The sequence below is a fragment of the Monodelphis domestica genome, chromosome 1 (genome assembly GCF_027887165.1).
Source record: "Monodelphis domestica isolate mMonDom1 chromosome 1, mMonDom1.pri, whole genome shotgun sequence".
NCBI lineage: Eukaryota > Metazoa > Chordata > Mammalia > Didelphimorphia > Didelphidae > Monodelphis > Monodelphis domestica.
In genome coordinates this window covers 475,313,649-475,335,979 of record NC_077227.1, presented here as the reverse complement: position 1 = coordinate 475,335,979, position 22,331 = coordinate 475,313,649, and the positions used below count along the sequence as shown (strand labels likewise).

General features: G+C 35.2%; 1 protein-coding gene across 1 annotated transcript; it reads left to right on the top strand.

Moving 5' to 3' along the window:
- The first annotated feature begins 9,470 nt into the window (after positions 1 to 9,470).
- On the top strand, positions 9,471 to 20,880 carry LOC103095774 (trichosurin-like). Its single transcript, XM_056793758.1, has 7 exons — positions 9,471 to 9,644; positions 10,844 to 10,977; positions 11,930 to 11,997; positions 12,606 to 12,713; positions 18,930 to 19,031; positions 19,237 to 19,278; positions 20,138 to 20,880. Exons 1-6 carry the CDS (start codon positions 9,558 to 9,560, stop codon positions 19,245 to 19,247), a joined length of 510 nt encoding a protein of 169 aa, XP_056649736.1. The 5' UTR covers positions 9,471 to 9,557; the 3' UTR covers positions 19,248 to 19,278; positions 20,138 to 20,880.
- Positions 20,881 to 22,331: the final 1,451 nt, after the last annotated feature.

Here is a 22,331-nt window from a genome sequence, read left to right as displayed (position 1 = left end):
TGGTCAGAAGGAAATTGCAGGGGGATCTTTGTTGGCACTAAAATCATTATTCTGTTGCTTTAATTACACACAATTTTTGGTGATAGACCCAGTACCTAAAGGAACAATAGAACTTGTAGCCACATGGGCACAGGTCACAGTTTCAGAGTGAAGAGGATTGCTTGTGAATACTCACAGGAGTATAGGGACACTGGTCTCAATTCAAAGACAGAGGATCATTATCAATTTGAATTACAGGAAAGTGGTTTACAATTCCAAGGCAGGGAGGCATACTAGAACTGGAGGCTACAAAGGAACATTTCTGACTAAATACCAGAGTACAGATCAAAAGGGCAATATACACACCTCTCCTTATTTAATAACACCTAGGAAACACCAAAAATGTATAGACCCAGAGAATCAGTTCTGAAAAAACCTGAATCTTGGGATAGTACCACCAATTTTAACATAAAAGCTAAAAGTCAAGAAATATGTTAGAAAATGAGCAAAAAAAAACAACAACAACTAAAGAATCTGCTAAAGAAGTTACTATGGTGATAAGGAAAATCAGGACACAAACTCAAAAGAAAACAATGATATCAAAGGAGTTACAAGGAAAGTCTCAAAGAAAATTGTGAATTGAATAGAAACCCAACAAGAATTCATGGAAGAACTCAAAAAATAATTTAAAAATCAAATAAGAGAGGTAGAGGGGAAATGGGGGAAAGAAATGAGAGTAATGTTAGAAAATCATGAAAGGTGAGTCAATAATTTAGTTAAAGAGGCAGAAAAAGCACTGAGGAAAACTGCACCTTAAAACACATAATTAGTTAAATTGTAAATGAGGAACAAAAAAAATCTACTGAAAGGAAGAACATTGTAAAAATCTGAATTAGTGAAATGGAAAAAAGAAATATGAAAATTTCCTGAAGAAAAGGACCAATAAATAGAACTGATGAAATGGAAAAAAGATAAATAAAAGTTCAGTGAAGGAAATAATTCCTTAAAAATTAGAATCTGGCAAGTGAAATTCAATGACTCTATGAGACATGAAAAAAAACAAAATTAATAAAAAGAGGAAAATATGATGTACCTCCTTAGAAAAACAATGTGGAAAATAAATTGAGAATACATAATTTAAGAAATATTGAATAATTGAAAACCATGATAAAATAGCATAGACATCATATTTCAAGAAATTATCAATGAAAACTGCCCTAATATTTAAGAAACTAAGGGAAAAATAAAAGGTGAAAGAATTCATCAACCACCTACTGAAAAAAGATACCAAAATGAAACTCCCAGGAATATTTTAGCCAAATTCCACAGTTTCTAGGTCAAGGAGAAAAACATTCAAAACAGTCAGAAAGAAACAATTTAAATATCATCGAGTCACAGTAAGGATCACACACACAAGATTTAGCAGTTTCCACTTTAAAAGTTCAGAGATCTTGGAATATACTATGAAAAGCAAAAGCAAAGAATACAATCAAGAATAGCCTACCTAGCAAAACTAAGTATTTGCACTACAGTGCAAAAAAAGTGGATATTTAAAGTAATAGATGACTTTCAAATATTCCTGAGGGAGAGACTAGAGCTGAATAGAAAATTTGACTTGAAACACAAGACTGAAGAGAAGAATAATAAAGAAAAGTAAATATGAAAGAGTAATAATGAAGGAATCAATAAAGTTAAAATGATTCTATTTCTGCGTGGGGACATGCTTCTTGTTAACTCCTAATAAATGTATCATTATCAGAGCAGTTAAAAGGAGTATACATATACAGAGGGCACATATGGGAGATGACTGTGATAAGATGACTTTAAAAATAAAATTAAGAGGAAAGAAAAAGATAGACTGGAAGAAGGAGGAAAGAAGAGGAATAATGAAGAAAATTATCTCACATCAAAGAGTCATGAAAGGAAGAAATTTTACAAAGTATAGGAAGATGGGAGAATAGTGGACAATGCTTGAAGCTTACTTTCATTGGCATTGGTTCAAAGAGGGAATAAAAACTATATCAGTTGGATATAGTAACATAATCAATAGAATATATTATCCTACAGGATACTAAAAGAGGAGGAAGGGAGGGAAGGATAGCTGGAGTAAGAGCTAATGAAGGGAGATCGTAGTGAGAAGCAAAACAGATTTTTGAGGAAAGAAGTGCAGAATAAAAAGAGAGAGATGGATAAATAGGGGGAAATAGGACAGAGAGGAATACATAGTAATCATCACAGTGAATATGAATGAAGTTAACTCATTCATAACATAGAAATTGGTAGTAAAGATCTCAGATGGAACAAAAACAAAAATAGACCTAATTAAGAGAGAGAGAGCAATGAAAGTGTGGTCTACTAAAAGCTACAATGGATTTTGAAGTAATATCAATAATAAATATATGCAGGACATAGAATAACATACAAAATTCTTGAAGGAAAAGTTAAGTGAATTACAGGAGGAAAGCAATAGTAAAACTATACTAGTGGAGCACTTCAACTGTCTCCTCTAATAACTAGATAAATCAAAGCAAAAAGTAAACAAGAATGAAGTTAAGAAAATGAATAGAACTTTAGAAAAGTTAGTTATGCTAGATTTCTGGGGAAAATTGAATGGGGAAAAAGGAATGTACTTTTTTTCACAAGAGTACACAAAAAAATTGATGACAGATTAGGGCATAAATATAACAAAATACTGAAAAGAAGAAATATTTAATGGATCCCTTTCAGAACAAAATTCAAAGAGTTCAAATACAACTGAACTCATGACTAGATACGTGACTATGGAAAAATCATTTAATCTTATTTGTTTCAATTTACTCATCAGCAAAATGAGCTGGAGAAAGAAATGGGAAATCACTCTCATACTTTTGCCAAGAAAACCTCAAAAGGAGTCATGAAGAATCATATATCACTGAAAACTACAAAACAACAACATAGACTGAACCAATAAAACAAAATGACAACCTCATTTAAATTAATTTGTTTATTCAGTGACATACCAATCAAATTATCAAAAAGTATTTATAGAGTTAGAAAAAAGTCATAACAAAATTTATCTGGAAGAACAAAACTTCAAGTATTTCAAGGGAATCAATGAAAAAAAATTGTGAGAAATTTGGCTTAGTAGAATCAGATTTCAAACTATTACAAAATGGTAATCATCCGTATAATCTGGTACTACCTAAGAAATAAAGTAGCAGAACAATGAAATACACTAGTTACATAGCATACAATAACAAATTACCTGAGTAACCTTTTTTATTATTTTTTATTATTTTATCACTTATTTTATGATATGATAATGATAATTTATTTTTATTTTTATATATTTATTATGTATAATTATATATATAATTAAAAATGATAAATTATCATTTATCAATAAAATATTATTATTTTATCAATAGTTTGATAAAACCCAGTTGGGAAAACTGGAAAGCAAATTGTTAGAAACTAGGTATCAGACTTCTGGGTAAGCATGGCGGCAGTCTAGATATGAGACGCTTCCTCTTCCCAGCACCCAGTGAAATAGACTACCTCAAAAGAACATAAAGAAGAATAGAGAGACTCAACAATAGGGCATGGAATTGAAGGTACCTGGGGTTTGAGCATTTCCACACTATATGAGGGTGAAAAAGCTCCCACCCAAATGTGAGCCAGTCTACCCTCCCCCACTCCACCTAAGGAGGCAGAGTCAGAGCAAGCCCACATCAGAATCAGCAAGTAACCGAGGGAAACCTCTAGATTCAGCAAGGGGCACCTCTAGGTCTTTGGGAACTGACTAGGACTGCTGGGGACCAATCCCTGAGAGCAGTTACACCGGAAACCTCTACTCAATGGGGAGTGTAGCCTGAGGGCACTCTTGCAAACAATGGAGGCTGCAGAGATTCGAGAGCTCACCTCAGGCAAAAACCTTGCTCCTTAAATCCATAAACAGAGAACTTGCCCATTTCACTCAAATTTCTGACTAAAAAGGGAAGGAAAAACCACCAAAGGATGGCTAATTGTGCCTAGGACCAATAAACACCCTCCAAGAAAAACAGGAAGAAGACATGGACCCTTGAAAATTTTTACGGAGGGACAGGCTACAAAGGAAAAAGAGGATGCAATTCAAACAAAATCAAAATTTTCCAAAAAAAATTAAAATTGTCCACAAGCTCTGGAAGAATTCAAATTGGAGTTTATCAAAAAGATGGAAGCTTTCTGGCAAGAAAAGTGGGAAATAATTCAAAGAGAAAAAAAAACAGTTTGAGGGACAAGAACTCCCAATTGGAGAAACAGCTGGAAGCCACAAAAAACAGGGTAGACCAAACTGAAAAGGAAAACCAATCTTTAAAGACCAGAATTAGGCAACTGGAAGAAAATGATCTTTCAAAACAGAAAGAACTATTAAAACAAAGTCAAAAGACTGACAAATTAGAAAAAAAATTCTCAGTGCTAAGGTGAAAGATCAGGAAAACAGAGGAAGGAGAGGCAATTTGAGAATCATTGTTCTACCCGAAAAGCCATAAATAAACAGAAATCTTGACATCATACTACAAGAAATCATCCAGGAAAACTGCCCTGCTGTTCTTGAACAAGGGGGAAAATAGACATTGAAAGAGTTCTTAGAATACCCTCTACACTAAATCCCAAAAAGACAACTCCCAAGAATGTAATTGCCAAATTCCAGAGCTTTCAAGCTAAGGAGAAAATTCTACAAGAAGTCAAAAAGAGACAATTCATATGCCAAGGGGCACTACTCACACAGGCTCTGACAGCCTCCATGCTAAAAGACCACAAGGCCTGGAACATGATATTCAGAAAGGTAAGAGAATTGGGTCTTCAACAAAGAACCACCTATCCATCAAACCTGACTATATACTTCCAGGGGGAAAGTATGGGCATTCACCAAAATAGAAGATTTCCAAGTATTTGTAAAGAAAAGACCAGAACTAATAGGAAATTTTGATATCCAAATGAAAGGATCAAGAGAAACATGAAAGGGTAAATAAGAAAGAGAGGGGAAAAGGGAAAATGTTCCATTGGGGTCTTGAATTCTATCTTATCCTACAGGGAAAGTGAGAAGGGAAAACTAAGTGGGGTAGGGCAGAGGGAGTACAAAAAGGGAGGGAAATAGAGGGGGAGGAACTTAACAGATCATAAAAAAGCAAGAAGTGAACAAAAAGGGAGGGGTCAGAAAGGGAAGAATATTAAGGCAGGGGATTAGGGGGATTGATTAAAAGTAAACCCCTGGTTTAAAAGGATATAGCAAGAGAAGAAAGTGCAGAACTAGGAGAGGATATCAAAATGATGGTGAATACCCAAGTGGAAATCATAACTTTGAAATTAAATGGGATGAACTCACCCATAAAACATAAACAAATAGGAGAGTGCATTAGAATCCAAAATCCTACTATATGTTGTCTACAAGAAAAACACCTGAGGCAGGTAGACACTCACAAGGTTAGAATTAAAGGTTTGAACAAAACCTATTGGGCTTCAACTGATAGAAAGAAGGAAGGAGTTGCAATCATGATATCAGACAAAGCCAAAGTAAAAATAAAAATAAATCCACATAAGTCATCATAAGTCATCAGCATTTCTATGTATCTCCAACAAATCTCAGCAGCAAGAATTAGAAAGAGAAATTTCATTTAAAATCACCATAGACAATATGAAATACTTAGGGATTTATCTGCCAAGACAAACACAGGAACTATATTAACACAACTACAAAACACTTTCCACACAATTACAACTAGATCTAAACAATTGGAAAAAACTGCTCATGGGTAGGACGAGATAACAATAAAAATGACCATCCTACACAAACTTATTTACTTGTTTAATTAATGCCTTATCCATTGAACCACCAAAAAAAATTTTTTTTACTAAATTAGAAAAAAACATAACAAAGTTCATTTGGGTAATAATGAAAAAAAAATGCAAAGGATGGTGGCCTTGCTGTACCAAATCTCAAACTATAATATAAAATGATGGTCATCAAAACAATATGATACTGGCTAAGAGACAGAAAGGAGGATCCGTGGAATAGACTTGGGGTAAGTGAGCTCTGCAAAACAGTCTATGACAAGCTCCAAAATCCCAGCTTTTGGGACAAAATCCACTATTTGATAAAAAAAAACTGTTAGGAAAATTGGCAGACAGTGTGGGAGGGATTAGGTTTGGATCAATACCTCACATCCTACACCAAGATAAACTCAGAATGAGTGAATGACTTGAACATAAAGAAAGAAACTCTAAGTAAATTACTGAACACAGAATAGTATACATGTCAGACCTTTGGGAAAGGAAAGATTTTAAAACCAAGCAAGACTTAGAAAAAGTCACAAAATGTAAAATAATTTTGATTACATCAAATTAAAAAGTATTTGTACAAAAAAAACCAATGTAACCAAAATTAGAAGGGAAGTAACAAATTGGGAAACAATCTTCATAAAAACCTCTGACAAAAGTCTATTTACTTAAACTTATAAAGAACTAAATCAATTGTACAAAAAATCAAGCCATTCTCCAATTGATAAATGAGCAAAGGTTATGAATAGTCAATTTTCAGTCAAAGAAATCAAAAGTATTAATTAGCACATGAAAAAGTGCTCTAAATCTCTTATAATCAGAGAGATGCAAATCAAAACAACTCTGAGGTACCATCTCACACTTAGCAGATTGGCTAACATGACAGCAAAGGAAAGTAATGAATGTTGGAGGGGATATGGTAAAGTCGGGGCATTCATTCATTGCTGGTGGAGTTGTGAATTGATGCAACCATTCTGGAGGGCAATTTGGAACTATGCCCAAAGGGCGATAAAAGACTGTCTGCCCTTTGATCCAGCCATAGCACTGCTGGGTTTGTACCCAAAAGACAATAAGGAAAAAGACATGCACAAGAATATTCATAGCTGCACTCTTTGTGGTGGCAAAAAAAAATGGAAAAGGAGGGGATGCCCTTCAATTGGGGAATGGCTGAAAAAATTATGGTATATGTTGGTGATGGAATACTATTGTGCTAAAAGGAATAATAAAGTGGAGAAATTCCATGGAGACTGGAACAAGCTCCAGGAAGTGATGCAGAGTGAAAGGAGCAGAACCAGGAGGACATTATACACAGAGGCTGATACACTGTGGTACAATCAAATGTGATGGACTTCTCCATTGGTGGCAATGCAGAGATCATGAACAACCCAGAGGGATCTATGAGAAAGAAGTCTATCCACATTCAGAGGAAAATCTGTGGGAGGAAAAACATGGAAGAAAAACAATGGCTTGATTGCATGTGTCGAGGGGATATGATAGGGGATATAGACCCTAATGGAACATCCTAATGCCAACATCAACAGCATGGAAATAGGTTCTGATCAAGGACACATGTAATACCAAGTGGAATTGTGGGTCGGCAACACGAAGGTCAGGGGGAGGGGAGGGAGGCATAGAATATGATTTTTGTAACCAGGGAATAATGTTTGAAATTGTCCAAATAAAATCTAAAGGGAACAAAATGAAAATTATATGGACAATGATTCATCTGCTCATCTCATTTCTGCTCTTTTGTTGACTGAAACTACTATTTTTTTCTACTACTATTTCTGTGCTGCTCTATAGCAATTGCAGTAATGTTAAGTTCTTTTAGTTAAGCAGCTATTTGTAGTCTTTCACTGAAACAACAGCCCTAAGCTTGGGGTCTGTATTTTCTATATCTGAACCCTTGCTAAAAACAGTTCTAAATCACTTCAGTGACAACACTTCTAGTATGTGAGAGAACAGCAAAGTTCCTCAGCTCTCTGGACACTTAAGAATTTTTCCCTCTCAAGCCAGGAAGAGTGGTAGAAACCAATGCATTAAAACCCCTGAGAAATTTCTCTTCTCTCAAATCATAGGTAGCACAAAAACCACTCAAGGTCACCACAAGAGCAATAGGATTCTGTTTGCCTTAAAATATCTTCTATTGCATCTATAAGATTTTACTTTCCTCAGAGTTCTCAAGCTCTAGATGAAAATAAACAAGAGCAGCCAAAACATTATATAGTAGAGAGGCTTCTGGATATTAGTCAGATCAGTTCAGTAAACAGTTCTAATACCCCAGTTCTATGATGTCTATTGCTGTTAGATATGAGAACAAAGTACAGGTCATTCTACATGTGGTATTTATAACTAGAAGCATTCAACTGCTAGAAAGTATTTCATATAAGTTTATATATAAGTGTATATATATATATATATATATATATACATATGTATGTATATATAACACAATTTACTTACTTTCCTATATACAAGTTGTAAATCTTGTCCAGTCAAATGAAAGTTTCTTGGACAGATTGCTTTCATGACAGATTTGCATCCCTATTATCTACTACAGTGCTGTGAACATAACAGATAGCTAATAGATATCTATTAAATTGAATAAAATTTTATCTGAAAGCAAATTGAAATTAGGTCACTAGAATAAGACCTCAAATATGATAAAGTGTGGATACACAACACAACTAGGACTTTTATATCTGGGAATTTCTCTTTACCCTTAAATTCAAAATGAAAACAAAAAGAAGAATGCCTTTCGTGTTCTTTATTGTGAATTAGACTTTAAGCACCACATAGAACAGTGATGTTGAGTCTATGGCATGGGTGCCAAAGATGGCATTCAGAGCATTCTCTGTGGGCACCTGACTGTCCTCTCCCCTACAGAGTTAATTACTAGAAAGGTAGAGGGACTCAGATGGAGTTTCTTCCTTTCCCCTCCTCTGATGAGTAGTGCCTGATGACATTTCTTCACTTCAACCACTCCTTCACCCAGCAATCCAATAGGACTGCTTTCTCTCTCCCCTATGTGGGGGTCTCTCCCCTAAGGGGGGCATGGCATGCCTGGCCCTCAGTGGTGGGGAGGGGAATAGCACATGACCTCCGGGGGGAGGGGGTTAAGCACAGCACTCAATCTGTGGGATGGTGAAGGGTGGGGCCTGGCACTCTGTCTTTAGAAGGTTCACCATCGCTGACATAAGAAATTGAATCCAGACATTTTAATTTGGTCAGTATCTAGAATTATGCTCTATACATAATAGCCACTTATGTATTTATTGCATTTCCATGACTAGATAGAAAACTCCCAGAGAGCAATGATATATGTATTTCTTTGGGGAGGCACTTTTCTCATGTTTACTAAGGCAAGGTTCCACATATATTAGGTGTTTGGTAAGCAAGTGTTAATTTCATAACTGCCATTAGGATAGAAAACATAGGAAATGTATTCTCTAATCTCAGGATAGACAGCGTTGATCATCGGAAATTGGCCCAACCTAACATTGACTGTTGATCTTGGAAATTTTCATTTCAGAAGTGTCAAATTAATGTTGTCAAAAATTCATTATTAATCTGTCCTTGAGATCTTTGGCTAGCATTTAACCATTGCCCAATGACTGAATAAAGGACACTTTGAAGGATTACTCCATAGTGCCACATCATCAGGAACCCTGTCCTAGGATGAGGTATAAAGGCTACTGATCAGAGAACCCAGAGTATTCATCAAAGCCCTTCTCACATGTTCAACTATTGCTGAAGCATCAGAGAAAAACCCTGAGAAGATGAAAATTCTAGTGCTGACTCTGGGGCTGGCCCTAGTTTGTGGACTCCAGGCCCTTGATGACAACAAGGGGGGTGACTTATTAGAGGTAAGTGAGGAAAATTGGGAACAGGTGGATAGAGTGGTATAGAAAAGCTCTGTGGACAATGGATAAGGAAAACACAACTTCCATTGGTCATGAGAGGAAAGACAGGGCTTGCATAAAAAGGAAAAGATGTCTATTTGTGTCTTTTCATCAAAGCTGCTCCCTCCCAATGGCTGTGTCATCTATCAGTGAACAAAGTCAGAAGAAAATATGAAATTATACATGAAGGTGTGCCCATGGCATATTTCTTTTAAAAATTTAGATATACCCAAACTCTCATGCATCAAAGTGTAAATCCCTAGACCAATTTCTGCTTCTGCCAAATAAAGTTTAGACTGAATGATCTATAAGAACTATGTAACTCTAAAATGCTGGAATCCTGAGATGTCATTCTTTTAAAAAAAAAGATGTCTAATTCCACAAGGTACAATTGAAACCTAATCTCTTTCCTTTTGACTGCAATAGTTAATGAGATGACCAAACCCTGCTAGTTCTATTTTCTGTGATTTGCCATTTAAACCAATTTTGTCTATAGGATTCAAATGATATCTTGAGGGCTTTGCTTCTACACATATGCTAGAATTAGATGTCACATTAATTCTACCATAGATGGTAATCTCAGACATTTGTAGAAAAGAAAGATAATTCTTCAGAACCACAGGTGATTAGAGTCAGAGAAGAGACACATACTTCCATAAAGGAGAACTACTCTTATGACTACAAATTAGATATTCCTTATTCCAGTAGCATTCTCCTAACCCCCCACATTCCCCAAGTACTTGCCAAAATTATCAGTCATACCTAAGTCCAAGATACATAGTAGAAGAAAGGAAAAAATAATATCTCTGGGATGATACCTGAAGCGCACAGTACAAATATAATTAATTTCATTGAAGACATGAGCAAACCAAGACACTGAAAGGTTAAATAATTTGCCAAAGGTCATAATAGTGAGTTAGTAACAAAACAAGATCAGAACTAAAACTTCCCAACTCCTAGTTTCGTGATCTTTCTGTTATACTATAAAGATAATATATGAAATAGGTAGAATTGGGGAAGGGTATACTTCACTTTTGAGGCCTCTCTTTGATCACTTTAAAAATGAGGGATCTAGAATATAATCTTTCCCAGTTCTAAAATATCATGTGTTTGTGGGTCTGAGGATAGTTTTTCTCAATTCTCATCCAAATTCTTTCGCACAGCTTAGTGGAGTGTGGTACTCTATTGGCTTGGCCTCAGATAATGAATCTAAGATTAAGGGAGAAGGCGTCTACAAGATGTTTGTCAAAAATATCAAAGAGGACAATGGTATGCTAGTTGGAAACTTCATGAAAAGGTAAGTGTTACCTGTGTTAGTCTGTTCATATGTAAGAGGAAACAAAAACCAGGGTAATAACTTTGGGGTCCCTTAACCCACACAAGCTGATACTGGCATCAAGTAGTGATGAATTTCCCACTATGTGGCTGGTTTGATAAACATAAAGGACAACTATTAAAGGGAAAAGGTTACCCACATACTTAAAGCTTGTTTGCCAGATGAGAGGTGATGTTGCTTAAAAGTATTTTTTATGAAGTTTGGATCTTTTTAATCACCAGTTAGAGAAATTACTATTTTACTTCTGTTCCAAACCTTTTTTAATCACCAGTTTTCATTTTGAGGTAGAGTTGGGATATTTGAGGCCTATCTGTTAAGAAGACAAAAAAATGAGCATGAGAAAGGGAAGAAGCAAAATCACTTCACTCTGACATTTTCTGAATCTTATGTAGCCATTCCCCAATATGTAGCCATTCCCCATATAGTTATAATTCTTTCCTACTAAAAGAAGTACTGTCTTTTTATAAAAAGTCTTTAAAAATTATTGACTGTCTTGAGAAGACTATGCCTTTCCTTAACATAATTTCACATGATTTTCCAGAAAAATTCTACCAATTTGTAGCTCCACAAACAATGTTCTAAAATTAACTTTTTTTCTGAACAATTTTTGCTAATATTCACACTTGGACCATGTAGGTGGCTCATGTAGGGGGCTTAGTGTACCTAGAATCAGGAAGATCTGAGTACACATTTGGCCTCAGACATTGATCTACTTTAAAAAAAATTTTTTTGCATGAGTAAAACCTTTTCAATTTAATATAATAGATGATTATCACTTGTGTAAGAAATTTTAAAAAATGTTGTACAGATTTTAGGCACAAAATTAAATTTAATAAAATAAATGCAAAAGTGTTTCATAGTAAAATTTCCTATATAAACACAAGGTATTATTATAATCCTATCTTCATTCCAGGGAAAATGGAAAATGTGTTCCATTCACTTTGACTGGTCAAGTAGTAGATGATGTAATAATTGTGCAATGTAAGTATAAATGAGGATTTCGTTATCTTTCAGTATTATTCTGAAATGAATTAATGAACTCTGATTAACAAAGAAGTGGTTAAAGGTTGGGAGTATATAAAACAATGCCTTTAAGGTAGTGGGAGGACGTATTCAGTTTTCCATTTCTTTGTTTTTATTCCATCATGACTACACTGTGCAAAATCTAGATCTGCAAAATCACTGACCTTCTGACTTCCTCCCTACAGAGTTCTAGAGGTCCAATTAGTTTTTATGGGAAGTAAATACAAAATTATTTATTGTATAACTTCGCCCAAGTCTCTTACACTTTCTTGACTTCAGTATTCCCATCTGTAAAGTGAGGTTATTGGATTAGATGACTTCTAAAGTTCCTTCTATTTCTAACATTCTGTGACTTTAGAGGTAGATGAGAGGAATGTTGTCAAAAGAAAAGATTTGTCAATAGAATAACAGTTTTCTTGAGATTTCAAAGATAATGATGGAATTTATGTTTATAGAAATTCCAGGGAAAGGACTTTACAGGACATTCAACTATCAATAGGCTTTAAATCTTTTTCCTTATTCCTGTAGTATCAAAATTCTTACATGATCTTTTCATGAATTCACAGATGATGGAATGAATAAAGGCTATATTAAAGGAAAAGGAAGAGATTATGTCATATTTGTCCTGTATAATTACAAAAACGGAAAAGTGACCATTTGGGCAGAACTCTATGGTATGTACCCTAATATTTTTCCTTTCCCTTTTTCATGATAAGAGTTATAAAGAAAACAATGTGAATTGTTTTATCAGTGGGGATGTCCCCAAAAGAGTAGGATTGGCCAAATGGAAAAGGAAACACAAAAATTCAAGGAAGAAAATAACTCTCTAAAAATTATGATTTGGCCAAATGTAACCTAATGAAATCATAAGACATCAAGAAGCAATAAAAATATAAAGGAAAAAAAAAGAAAATCTAAATTACCTTAATAGAAAGGAAAACAAAACCTGAAAAAAAAGACCCAGGAGAGATAATTTAAGAATCATTTGAATACCCAAAAGTCATAATCAAGAAAAGAATCCAGACATAACATTATAAGAAATCTTCAGTAGAAACTGTCTTGATATCCATGAACAAAAAGGAAAAAAATAGAAATTGAGAGAAGCCACTCATTACCTTCCTTTTTAAAAATTTATTAAATTAATTAATTTAGAATATTTTTCATGGTTTCATGATTCATGGTTTTTTTCCTCCCCTCTGCTCTCCCTGCCACTGGAGCCAATAAGCAATTCCACTGGGTTTTTCATATATCATTACTCAAAAGCTATTTCCAGATTATTACTGTTTTCAATAGACTGTTTAAAGTCAATATCCCCAATCATATCCTCATCCAATCATATGTTCAATAATGTGTTTTTCTTCTGCATTTCTACTCCCATAGTTCTTTGTCTGGGTGTGGGTAGTGTTCCTTCTCATAAGTCCCTTAGAATTGTCCTACATCATTGCATTTCTGCTAGTAGGAGAAGTCCATTACATTTGATTGTGCCACAGTGTATTCATCTTCATGTTTAATGTTCCCCTGATTCTGCTCCTTTCACTCTGCTTCAATTCCTGAAGGTCATTCCAGTTCACATGGAATTCCTCCAGTTCATTATTTTTAACACAATAGTATTCCATCACCAACAAATATTACAATTTGTTTAGCCATTCCCCAATCAAACGTCAGCCCCTCATTTTCCAGTTTTTTTTTCCACGACAAAGAGCTTGGCTATAGATAATTTTGTACAAGTCTTTTTCCTTATTATATATTTGGGGTATAAAACCAGCAGTGGTATGATGAAATCAAATGTCAGACAGTCTTTTAAAGCCCTTTGGGCATCATTCCAAATTATCATCCAGAAAGGTTGGATCAATTCACAACTCCACCAACAATATATTAATATACAAATTTTGCCACATTCCCTCCAACATTTATTACTTTCCTTTGCTGTCATGTTAGTCAATCAGCTAGGTGTGAGGATGAACCTCAGAGTTGTTTTGATTTACATTTCTCTAATTATAAGAGATTTAGAACACTTTTCATGTGCTTATTGATACTTTTGATTTCTTTAATTGAAAAAATACCTATTCATGTCCCTTGCCTATTTGTCAATAGGCAAAAAAAAATGGCTTGCTTTTTTTGTACAATTGATTTAGCTCCTCATGAATTTGAGTAATTAGGCCTTTGCCAGAGGTTTTTCTTCCAGGATTTTTTTCCAATTTGCTACTTTCCTTCTAATTTTGGTTTAATTGGTTTTGTTTGTACAAATTCTTTTCAATTTATTGTAATCAAAATTACTTATTTTATGTTTTCTAATATTTTCTAACTCTTACTTAGCCTTCAAATCTTTCATTTCCCATAGACCTGATGGGTATAATATTCTATGTTCACCTAATTTACTTATATTTTCCTTCTTTATATTCAAGTCATTCACCCATTCTGAAATTATCTTGGTATAGGGTGTGAGATGTTGATCTAAACCTAATCTCTCCCATACTGTTTACTAATTTCCCCAGCAGTTTTTGACATTCAGAGTTATGATTACCACCTGTGTATACGCCACCATACTGATTCCTCCTCTTAGTCCTACCCTTTCTTCTTTCACTATTTCCTTCTATACCAATCTTTTGTTTTTAGTCAGTCCCCCTAATCCTCACCTTTGTTTTATTTCCTTTTCCCCCTCCTCCATTCTCATTCCCCTCTTATTTTTCTTCAGGGTCCGTTAAATACCCTCCCCCTCTCTTTCCTTCCCTTTTTGTACTCTTCACCCCACTCCCCACCTTGATTTTTCCTTCTCAAATTTCCTGTAGGTTAAGATAGATTTTGATACCCCAATAGATCTAGATGCATTAGAATCAATTCCACTGAGAGTAAAGTTTAAGTATTACCTATTAGCATTCTCTTCCTCTCCTTCTTATAATAGTATTCTTCCCCTCCCCCTTTCATGTGCCTCTTTATGTGGTATAGATTATGCTATTTTTCTTATTCCTTCAAGTTTCCCTTGGTGCCATTTTATATTCCCTGCTTTTTTTTTGTTCATCATCTTAAACCACTTAGTGCCCTAACCTCTACCTGTGAATAATTCTTCTAACTACTATAATAGCAAATATGATTTTGACAGATACAAGTAACATTTTCCATATTGTTATATAAACAATTTGACCTTATTGAATCCCTTAAAAAATTTCCCCCTCTCATTCTTATTTACCTTTTCATGTTTCTCTTGATTTTTGTATTTGTACATCAAATTTTCCATTTAGTTCTGGTCTTTTTTTTCTAAATACTTGGAAATATTCTATTTTATTAAATGCCCATATGTTACCCTGGAAGTATATTGTCAGTTTTGATGAGTAGATGATCCTTGGTTGTAGATCCAATTCTCTTGCCTTTCTGAATATCATATTCAAAGCCTTGTGGTCTTTTACTGTGGAGGCTGCCAGATCCTGTGTAATTCTGATTGGTGCTCCTTGATATCTGAATTTTATTTTTCTGGCTTCTTGCAATATTTTCCCATTAGCTTCGAAACATTTGAATTTGCACATTATATTCCTGGTGGTTGTTTTTTGAGGATTTAATGTAGAGGGTTATCTATGGATTCTTAACATGTGTATTTTGTCTTCTTCAAGAATATGAGGGCGGCTTTCTTGGATAATTTCTTGTAGTATGATGTCAAAGTTTCTGGGTTTTTTTTCCAATTGTCTCTCCTAGACCTGTTTTCCAAGTCAACCATCTTCTCAATAGGATATTTCCTGTTTACTTCTAATCTGTCATTCTTTTGAGTGCTTTGTTAATTCTTGTTGTCTTGTGAGATCATTGGCTTCTACTTGCCCAATTCTAATTTTTAAAGACTTATTTTCAGTTAAGATCTATTGATTTTCCTTTTTGGTTTGGTCTATCCTGCTTTTCATGGCTGCCAGCAAGCCATTTATGGTCTTCAATTTGCTTATCATTTCATTTGATTTCTAGGCTTCTTTTTCCAAGTGGGATATTCTGTCTTTTAAACTATTATTTTCTTTTTGAAATATTTCCCACTTTTCTTGCCAAGTTTCTTCTATCTTTCTCATAATCCCTAATCTGAGATCCTCAAGAGCTTGTGACCAATTTCCATTTTTTGGAAGGTCTGTGTTTACTTGTTCGTCATCTTTTGCTGTCTTTTCTGTGGTCTGGAGTTTTTTTGCATGCAATTATCTAGGGTCAGAGTTTTCTTTTTTCTTTTTCTTTCTTTTTTTTTTTTAGTACTTGTGGATTGTAGTTCTTGACTGATTTTGGCCATTGATTTGTTCCTTCCTGGTCAGAAGTCTGATTGAGGAAAGTAGGTATTGAGATCCAGAGATGCTATTTTTCAAGTCTCCATGGCATGTAGCCCTGTGCTGTCTCAGAGCCCAAGGTCCATGTTTCCTTAACCTCCTGGGGTCCCATGTCTGGCTGCTCTTAGGGGTAAGTCAGTGCTATCCTCAGCCAACCCATGAGAACCTAGAGATTGTCCCACAGAGGTCTGAGTGCAGAAAGTAGAAAAGTCTTTGTATTGAGCTCTGGAGAGGTTTTTGCCCTGATGCTATTTTTCAAGTCTCCATTGAGTCTGCTGTGAGCTGTCCCTCTCTGCCCAATCTCTGTGCCCTGTCTCCATATTTCTGAAGCCTCCCGGGCTTTCAAGTCTCACTGCTCTTAGGGGTAGTCTGTGGTGTCCTCAGACAGCTTTCCTGAGAACCTAGAGGTTGCCCTGCAGTTGCCCTGACTCTGGCGCCTTAGGTGGAATGGGGAGGGGTGATGAGCTCCCACTTTGGTAGGAGTAATTTTGTCCCCTTTTAGCATGGAAATGCCCAAACTCTGCCTACCTTCAATGCTGTGTCCTAAAGTAGAGCCCCTTCACTCATTTGATTTTGGTTTTGTCCTTTTGAGGAACTTTATATTGGTTGGTGGAGAGGAGAGGAAGAACTTTGCTTCTACTCTGGGGCCATCTTAATCCAGAAGTCAACAGACAAATTCTAAGACAGTTATGAACAGAGAAATGTCACTTCTAAGTGAGGGAATAAGGTGATTTCTTAGAGATATTCACATTTGAACTGGGCCTTGGAGGTAGAAATTAGAGGGCCAGAGCCAGCTGGAAGTTCATTCTAGAAGAAGAATACAGAGTGAGTAAAAATGTCACAAGGAGTAAATCACACACACTAATAAATAAATAACTAGTAAATTTTATATAACTTTTTGTCTATAATAGCTCCTTTGCTGCTATTAATAGTCCTATAAGGTAGGAGATGTAATTATTCCCATTTTACAGAAGAGGAAATTGAAGCTCAAAATTAAGTTACATGCCTAGCATGATGAACTCAGGTCTTTTGGAAACTAAATCCTGCACTCTTCCTCAATTAAGGCTAACTATCTCATTAAGGACTGGTCTCCTAGACATAACTAGTCAGATATTTTTTTCTCTTCCTTTCTTCTTTATTTTAAAGGGTGTCTCCATAAATAGAGGAGGGGAAAATACATTCAGAACTGAAGATTGAATTAAAATAGAAAGTAATTGACCTTTTTGACTTCACTCAAAAAGTCTACCCACATATCAAATGGAGATGGTGAAAGTGGCTATCTTATTCCTCTTTCCTAGATTTCCATGACATGGTCATGCTGTGGTTTTTGGTAACCATTACAGGATCACCACCTCTGCAGAGATAAATACAGGACTTCATTCTGGACACTCTTCTCTTTTCTTCTAGTTCCTACACATTCTCTCTTGACAATTTTATCAGCTTTCGTGGATTCAACTATATGCTAATGATTCCAAAATTTGCATATGTCTCTATTTTTCTCCTGACCTTCACTTCTGCATCTTTAATAATCTAAATTACATTTCCATCTTGAAAAACAAAGTTATCTCAAACTCAACAAGATATTTCACTATCATTTCTACTAAATGTATCTCTCTTTTCCTAACTTTCCTATTTCTTTTGAGGACACATAATTCTTCCAGTCTCCCAGCCTCACAATCTAGAAATCTTCCTTTACCCTTCTCTTTCACTCATCCCAAATATCCAAACAGTTGTCAATTCCTGTAACCTCAGCTCAAGCCTTCATCACCTCTTATTTAGATGGATATAAGGACCTGCTAATCATCCATCATCTCCCTTCTATTAATTATCCTCCACAGAGATATTAATTTGATGTTCCCAAAACATAATCCTGTTCATGTTAATAAAATGATCAAGAAGCATCACTGATTTTTTAAATTTATTTTTCTGGGCTGATAACATGAATTGGAGGTTCCTCCTATACACTGTTCCAAACTAATTGACCCATTTACTTGCATAGGTCTTCCATCTCTCATATTCATGCATTTAAAAATGCTGTACCTCATGATGGGTTGCTCCACCTCTTTGTCTTCACCCCTTGGACTCTCCAGCTCCGCTGAAAGTTCATCTTAAGTTCTGTATGGTTTCAAAGGCCTTCCTTAATTACCCCAGATGATAGTTCCTGTCTTCAAAAAAGACTTCAATTTGTATTTACCTGTATATTTCTTGTGTAATTTTGTAACATTAGGGGATCACACTTGCTTTTATTTATTTATGAAAATGTTCTTTTTTTAAAGGAGTGAAAGAGCTAGCTCTCCTTTGTCTGCATTATTAATGCCTCATAGAGTACTTGGCAAATAGTAGATGCTTAATAAATGTTTGTCAATAGAATTACTGATAATCAAATGAGAATCTTCTGTCCTCCTTTATAACTTATGGCATCAAATTCAGGGCACGTGATAGTTATAATCCACAAAATTATTAATTTGGTCCCCCAGATCAAGGTCATAGGCACCTTCCTCATGATTCTACAGACCACATTCATCCATACTTCTCCTTTTCTATATATTGTTGCAAATAAGCAATGAGAGAGACTGATCTGTCATTATCACTGTCATAATACAGGCCGGACTCCAGACCTGACAGATGAAATAAAGAATTTATTTGTGGAAATATGTAAAGAACATGGAATTAGTAAGGATCAAATTGTGGACCTGAGCAAGGAGGGTAAGCTCTGCTCATCTTTGTCTTTTATTCCCCATGTTTCCTATGTGACTCAGAGGAGAAAAATTACATAGAATCGAAACAGTCCTAGTTTGATTTCCCTTGTCCTCACCCACCCAATATTATTTCTCTTTCCCCTGGAATAGTCACAAAAGTCTGATAAATATTCATATCTGAGAATCATTGATATCCTGCTTTGTCTCCACAGATCGATGCTAGACGCTTAGATAAAGATCATCTTGGCATGCAGGTATGTAAACTTTGACCATGAGAATATCGTCTGGAAGTCATGTTTCTTTAGTAAACTAGAGTTGTATGCCCTGGTCTATTACTGCATAAAGCAGAATAGATACAAATCAATTTGGGAAGATCCTACTGATTTTTATCTGGTGTTAGAGTCCTTGCCAGTGCTTGACCTTTCATAGGTCATCCTGAAATTTTCTGGTGAAACAAGTGCTTAAAGTGGAGGAATGAGGGTGATTCACATTATCTTTCTATTATGTGCTGTCTTAATTTTATCCTTTCTCTCTTCATCTTTCAAAAGTTGATGTATATAAGATTAATTTGAAGATATGTAATAGAGGGATAGGACTTGGAGGGAAAATATGGGAAAATATCAAACCTAGGAATTGGGATAAGGTTGTAAAGTAGCATCAAGGTTAGGAAACGGGAGGAGCATGTAAGTTAAGTTCTTGGACAGAGAATGGAGTGACAATCTAGATTCATAGTTCATTCAACCTAATCCATTTATTTAATCCATCTAATTCAAGAAGGATTTTTGTGCTTCTCAGTATCCTAAAGATATTTGTCTCTGTTTCCTAGCCTAAAGATTATCGGGAAAAGGATTTTTATTATTATCAAATTCTGTTCTCAGAAGGCTTCCCACTCACCTCAGATAATATTATTATATTTCATAAAGTCTATGCTTTCTCAACTACCTTCTCATGGGCCAAAATTACCTTTAGGATATGATTTTTTTACTTTTGTTCCAAGCTCCACTCCCCTACTACCAGTTCCTAAGTCACTTTTTGATATTATATGATCAATAGTATCCTTTCAACTGTTTCAAAGAACTTCTAATAATTAAACAATTCTTTTTCTGGGAACAGCTTCTACTTCCTACAAAGAGTCATTAATATGGATTATGAACATTTCTACTGGATTTTTGTTCTTTCCTCCCACCTGCTGGCTGATTCTATCCCTGTCTCTGCTCTGCTTCTTCAAAGACAGGACTCTTGGTGAGACCTTTCCTGCAAATGTTTAATAAATGATTAATCCAATATGCTGTGTCCCAAATATCTTCAGAAATCTGGGGGTTGTTGGGAGGGATTTCAGAGCAATAGAAAAAGAAGGTATTTTCAGTTTTGTGAGCATTCACTCAGGTATATCAATTAACTGATTCTATCTCTTATTGATGCTTTAAAAAATTGTTCTTATTGATGATACAACACCAAACTACCCAACAAGTTTTTTTTCTTACAACAAAGTTTAGTGCCCTCTCTAGCATACCTCCACAAGTTGGTACTAACAAAACTTTAGGTTGGGTCTTCAGGGAGGTGATTATTCTTCAAAGTACTAAGAGGCATTTTGTGGAATCATTCTCCCAGAACTAGTTCTTAAGGCTCCAGTGGTGTTGCAAACCATATTAGTTAACCAAGACAGAATTAACTGAAAGAAAAGGCATATGTTATATTTCCAGAGTAAGAAAAACAACTATAAAAATCCATGTCCCCAAAAAACTCAAATTGAATCCTCACACCCATGTATGCACCATCAGTGGGAAAAGTAGGCAGAAACTTGTGAGACACAGGTAGTGCTGCACACATCTAGGAAATACATGTAACCAAGGCAATTACTAACTTTAGTATTGCAGGCCTTATTGTTTGTTGGACACCTAGATGGCACAGTAGAAAGAAGAGTACCTGGTCTGGAGTCAAGAAAACTCATCTTTCTGAGTTCAAATGTGGCCTCAGATAATTACTATCTGTAATCTTGGGCCAGTCACTTTATTTGTCTCAATTTCCTCATCTATAAAAAGAGTTCGAAAAGGAAATGGCAGACCATCCCACTATCTTTCTTAGGAAAACACCAAATGGGGTCTTGGAGGGTTGTTTATGACTGAAAAATGAATAACAAATGCCCTTTTTCTTCCTGTAATACCCTTGAACTATTCACATTAGGACAAAGCTTTTCTTACCAACCCTACTCCCACTCAATTGGACTTTATAGAATCAAGTCAGTTCCCATTGTTATGGTTAAGTGAATTACAGTTTAGAGAAAAACTCCCCTTATATGTCCATACCATATTATCCACAAATATTTGTGTCTTCAATGGCTAAGGGCATACACAAGGATTATTAATGTAGTATTGCAATGTAGTAGGATATGAATGGACCTTTGAGGTCTCCTTTATTTCTACAGATATAGGACTACTCCTCCTTGTAAGTCAGTTCCCAACTGTCATTAGTAATTCTCCCTTGAAACCAGTTAGCTTTCTTCACTGAAGGCAGAAGTCATGCTCCTCAAAACTACTTTCTGCTTTGAACTGTTCAATTTAATTGATTTCTGAACTGGAAGGCTGAGATTTTTAATATCTACTAGGGACATGACAAATGTTCAGTCATTTAATACAATCTTACTTTCAAATTCAATCAGAAAAACTCACACAGACCATAAATACAATTGTATACTTCATTAATTCCTTACTCCTTGGTTATCTCTGTTATCCTCCTATTTCTGCCAACTGAATTTGGAGGAGGTAGGGGGAAAGGATGAGCAAAACCCACTAGACTGCAAAAGAAAAACTGTTAAGCAAACCACATCTGACATTCTGTTCTTGCATTCCTCTGCTCCTCTAGGGTAATGAAGGAAATACATTTACTCATATCTTCTCTGAATTTAAGATTTTTCACTACAATTACAGAGAGCTTGGCTTACTTGTAGTGTTCTTTTTAGTTACATTATTGTGATGATTGTCTTTATGTTTCTCCTAGTTCTTCATTCTGCATTGTTTTTATAAGTTTTTTCATTTCCTCCCAAATTCCTCATATTTTCAATTTGTACAGTTTGCTGATATTCCATTTTATTCCTAAGCTACAATTTGTTTATTCATTCCCCAATTGAAAGTTATCATATTTACAGTGACTAGGCAAAAAGATACTGCTTTTTAAATTTCAATAAATAATTTTTTGGTTAAAAATATACTTTTCCCAAATGATAATGCCACACTAGTGAAATAGAGGAAAATTCCTCTCCAAAAACATACAAATAAGTCTTAAAGTGCATTCTGGAATGGTAGAACTG

What these genes read in the sequence shown, in the direction of transcription:
- LOC103095774 (XM_056793758.1), top strand. Translation starts at nt 9,558, where the DNA reads ATGAAAATTCTAGTGCTGACTCTGGGGCTGGCCCTAGTTTGTGGACTC. An exon ending in AGGGGGGTGACTTATTAGAG is followed by an intron (nt 9,645 to 10,843) that starts GTAAGTGAGGAA and finishes TCTTTCGCACAG; the next exon opens with CTTAGTGGAGTGTGGTACTC. An exon ending in TGATGTAATAATTGTGCAAT is followed by an intron (nt 11,998 to 12,605) that starts GTAAGTATAAAT and finishes ATGAATTCACAG; the next exon opens with ATGATGGAATGAATAAAGGC.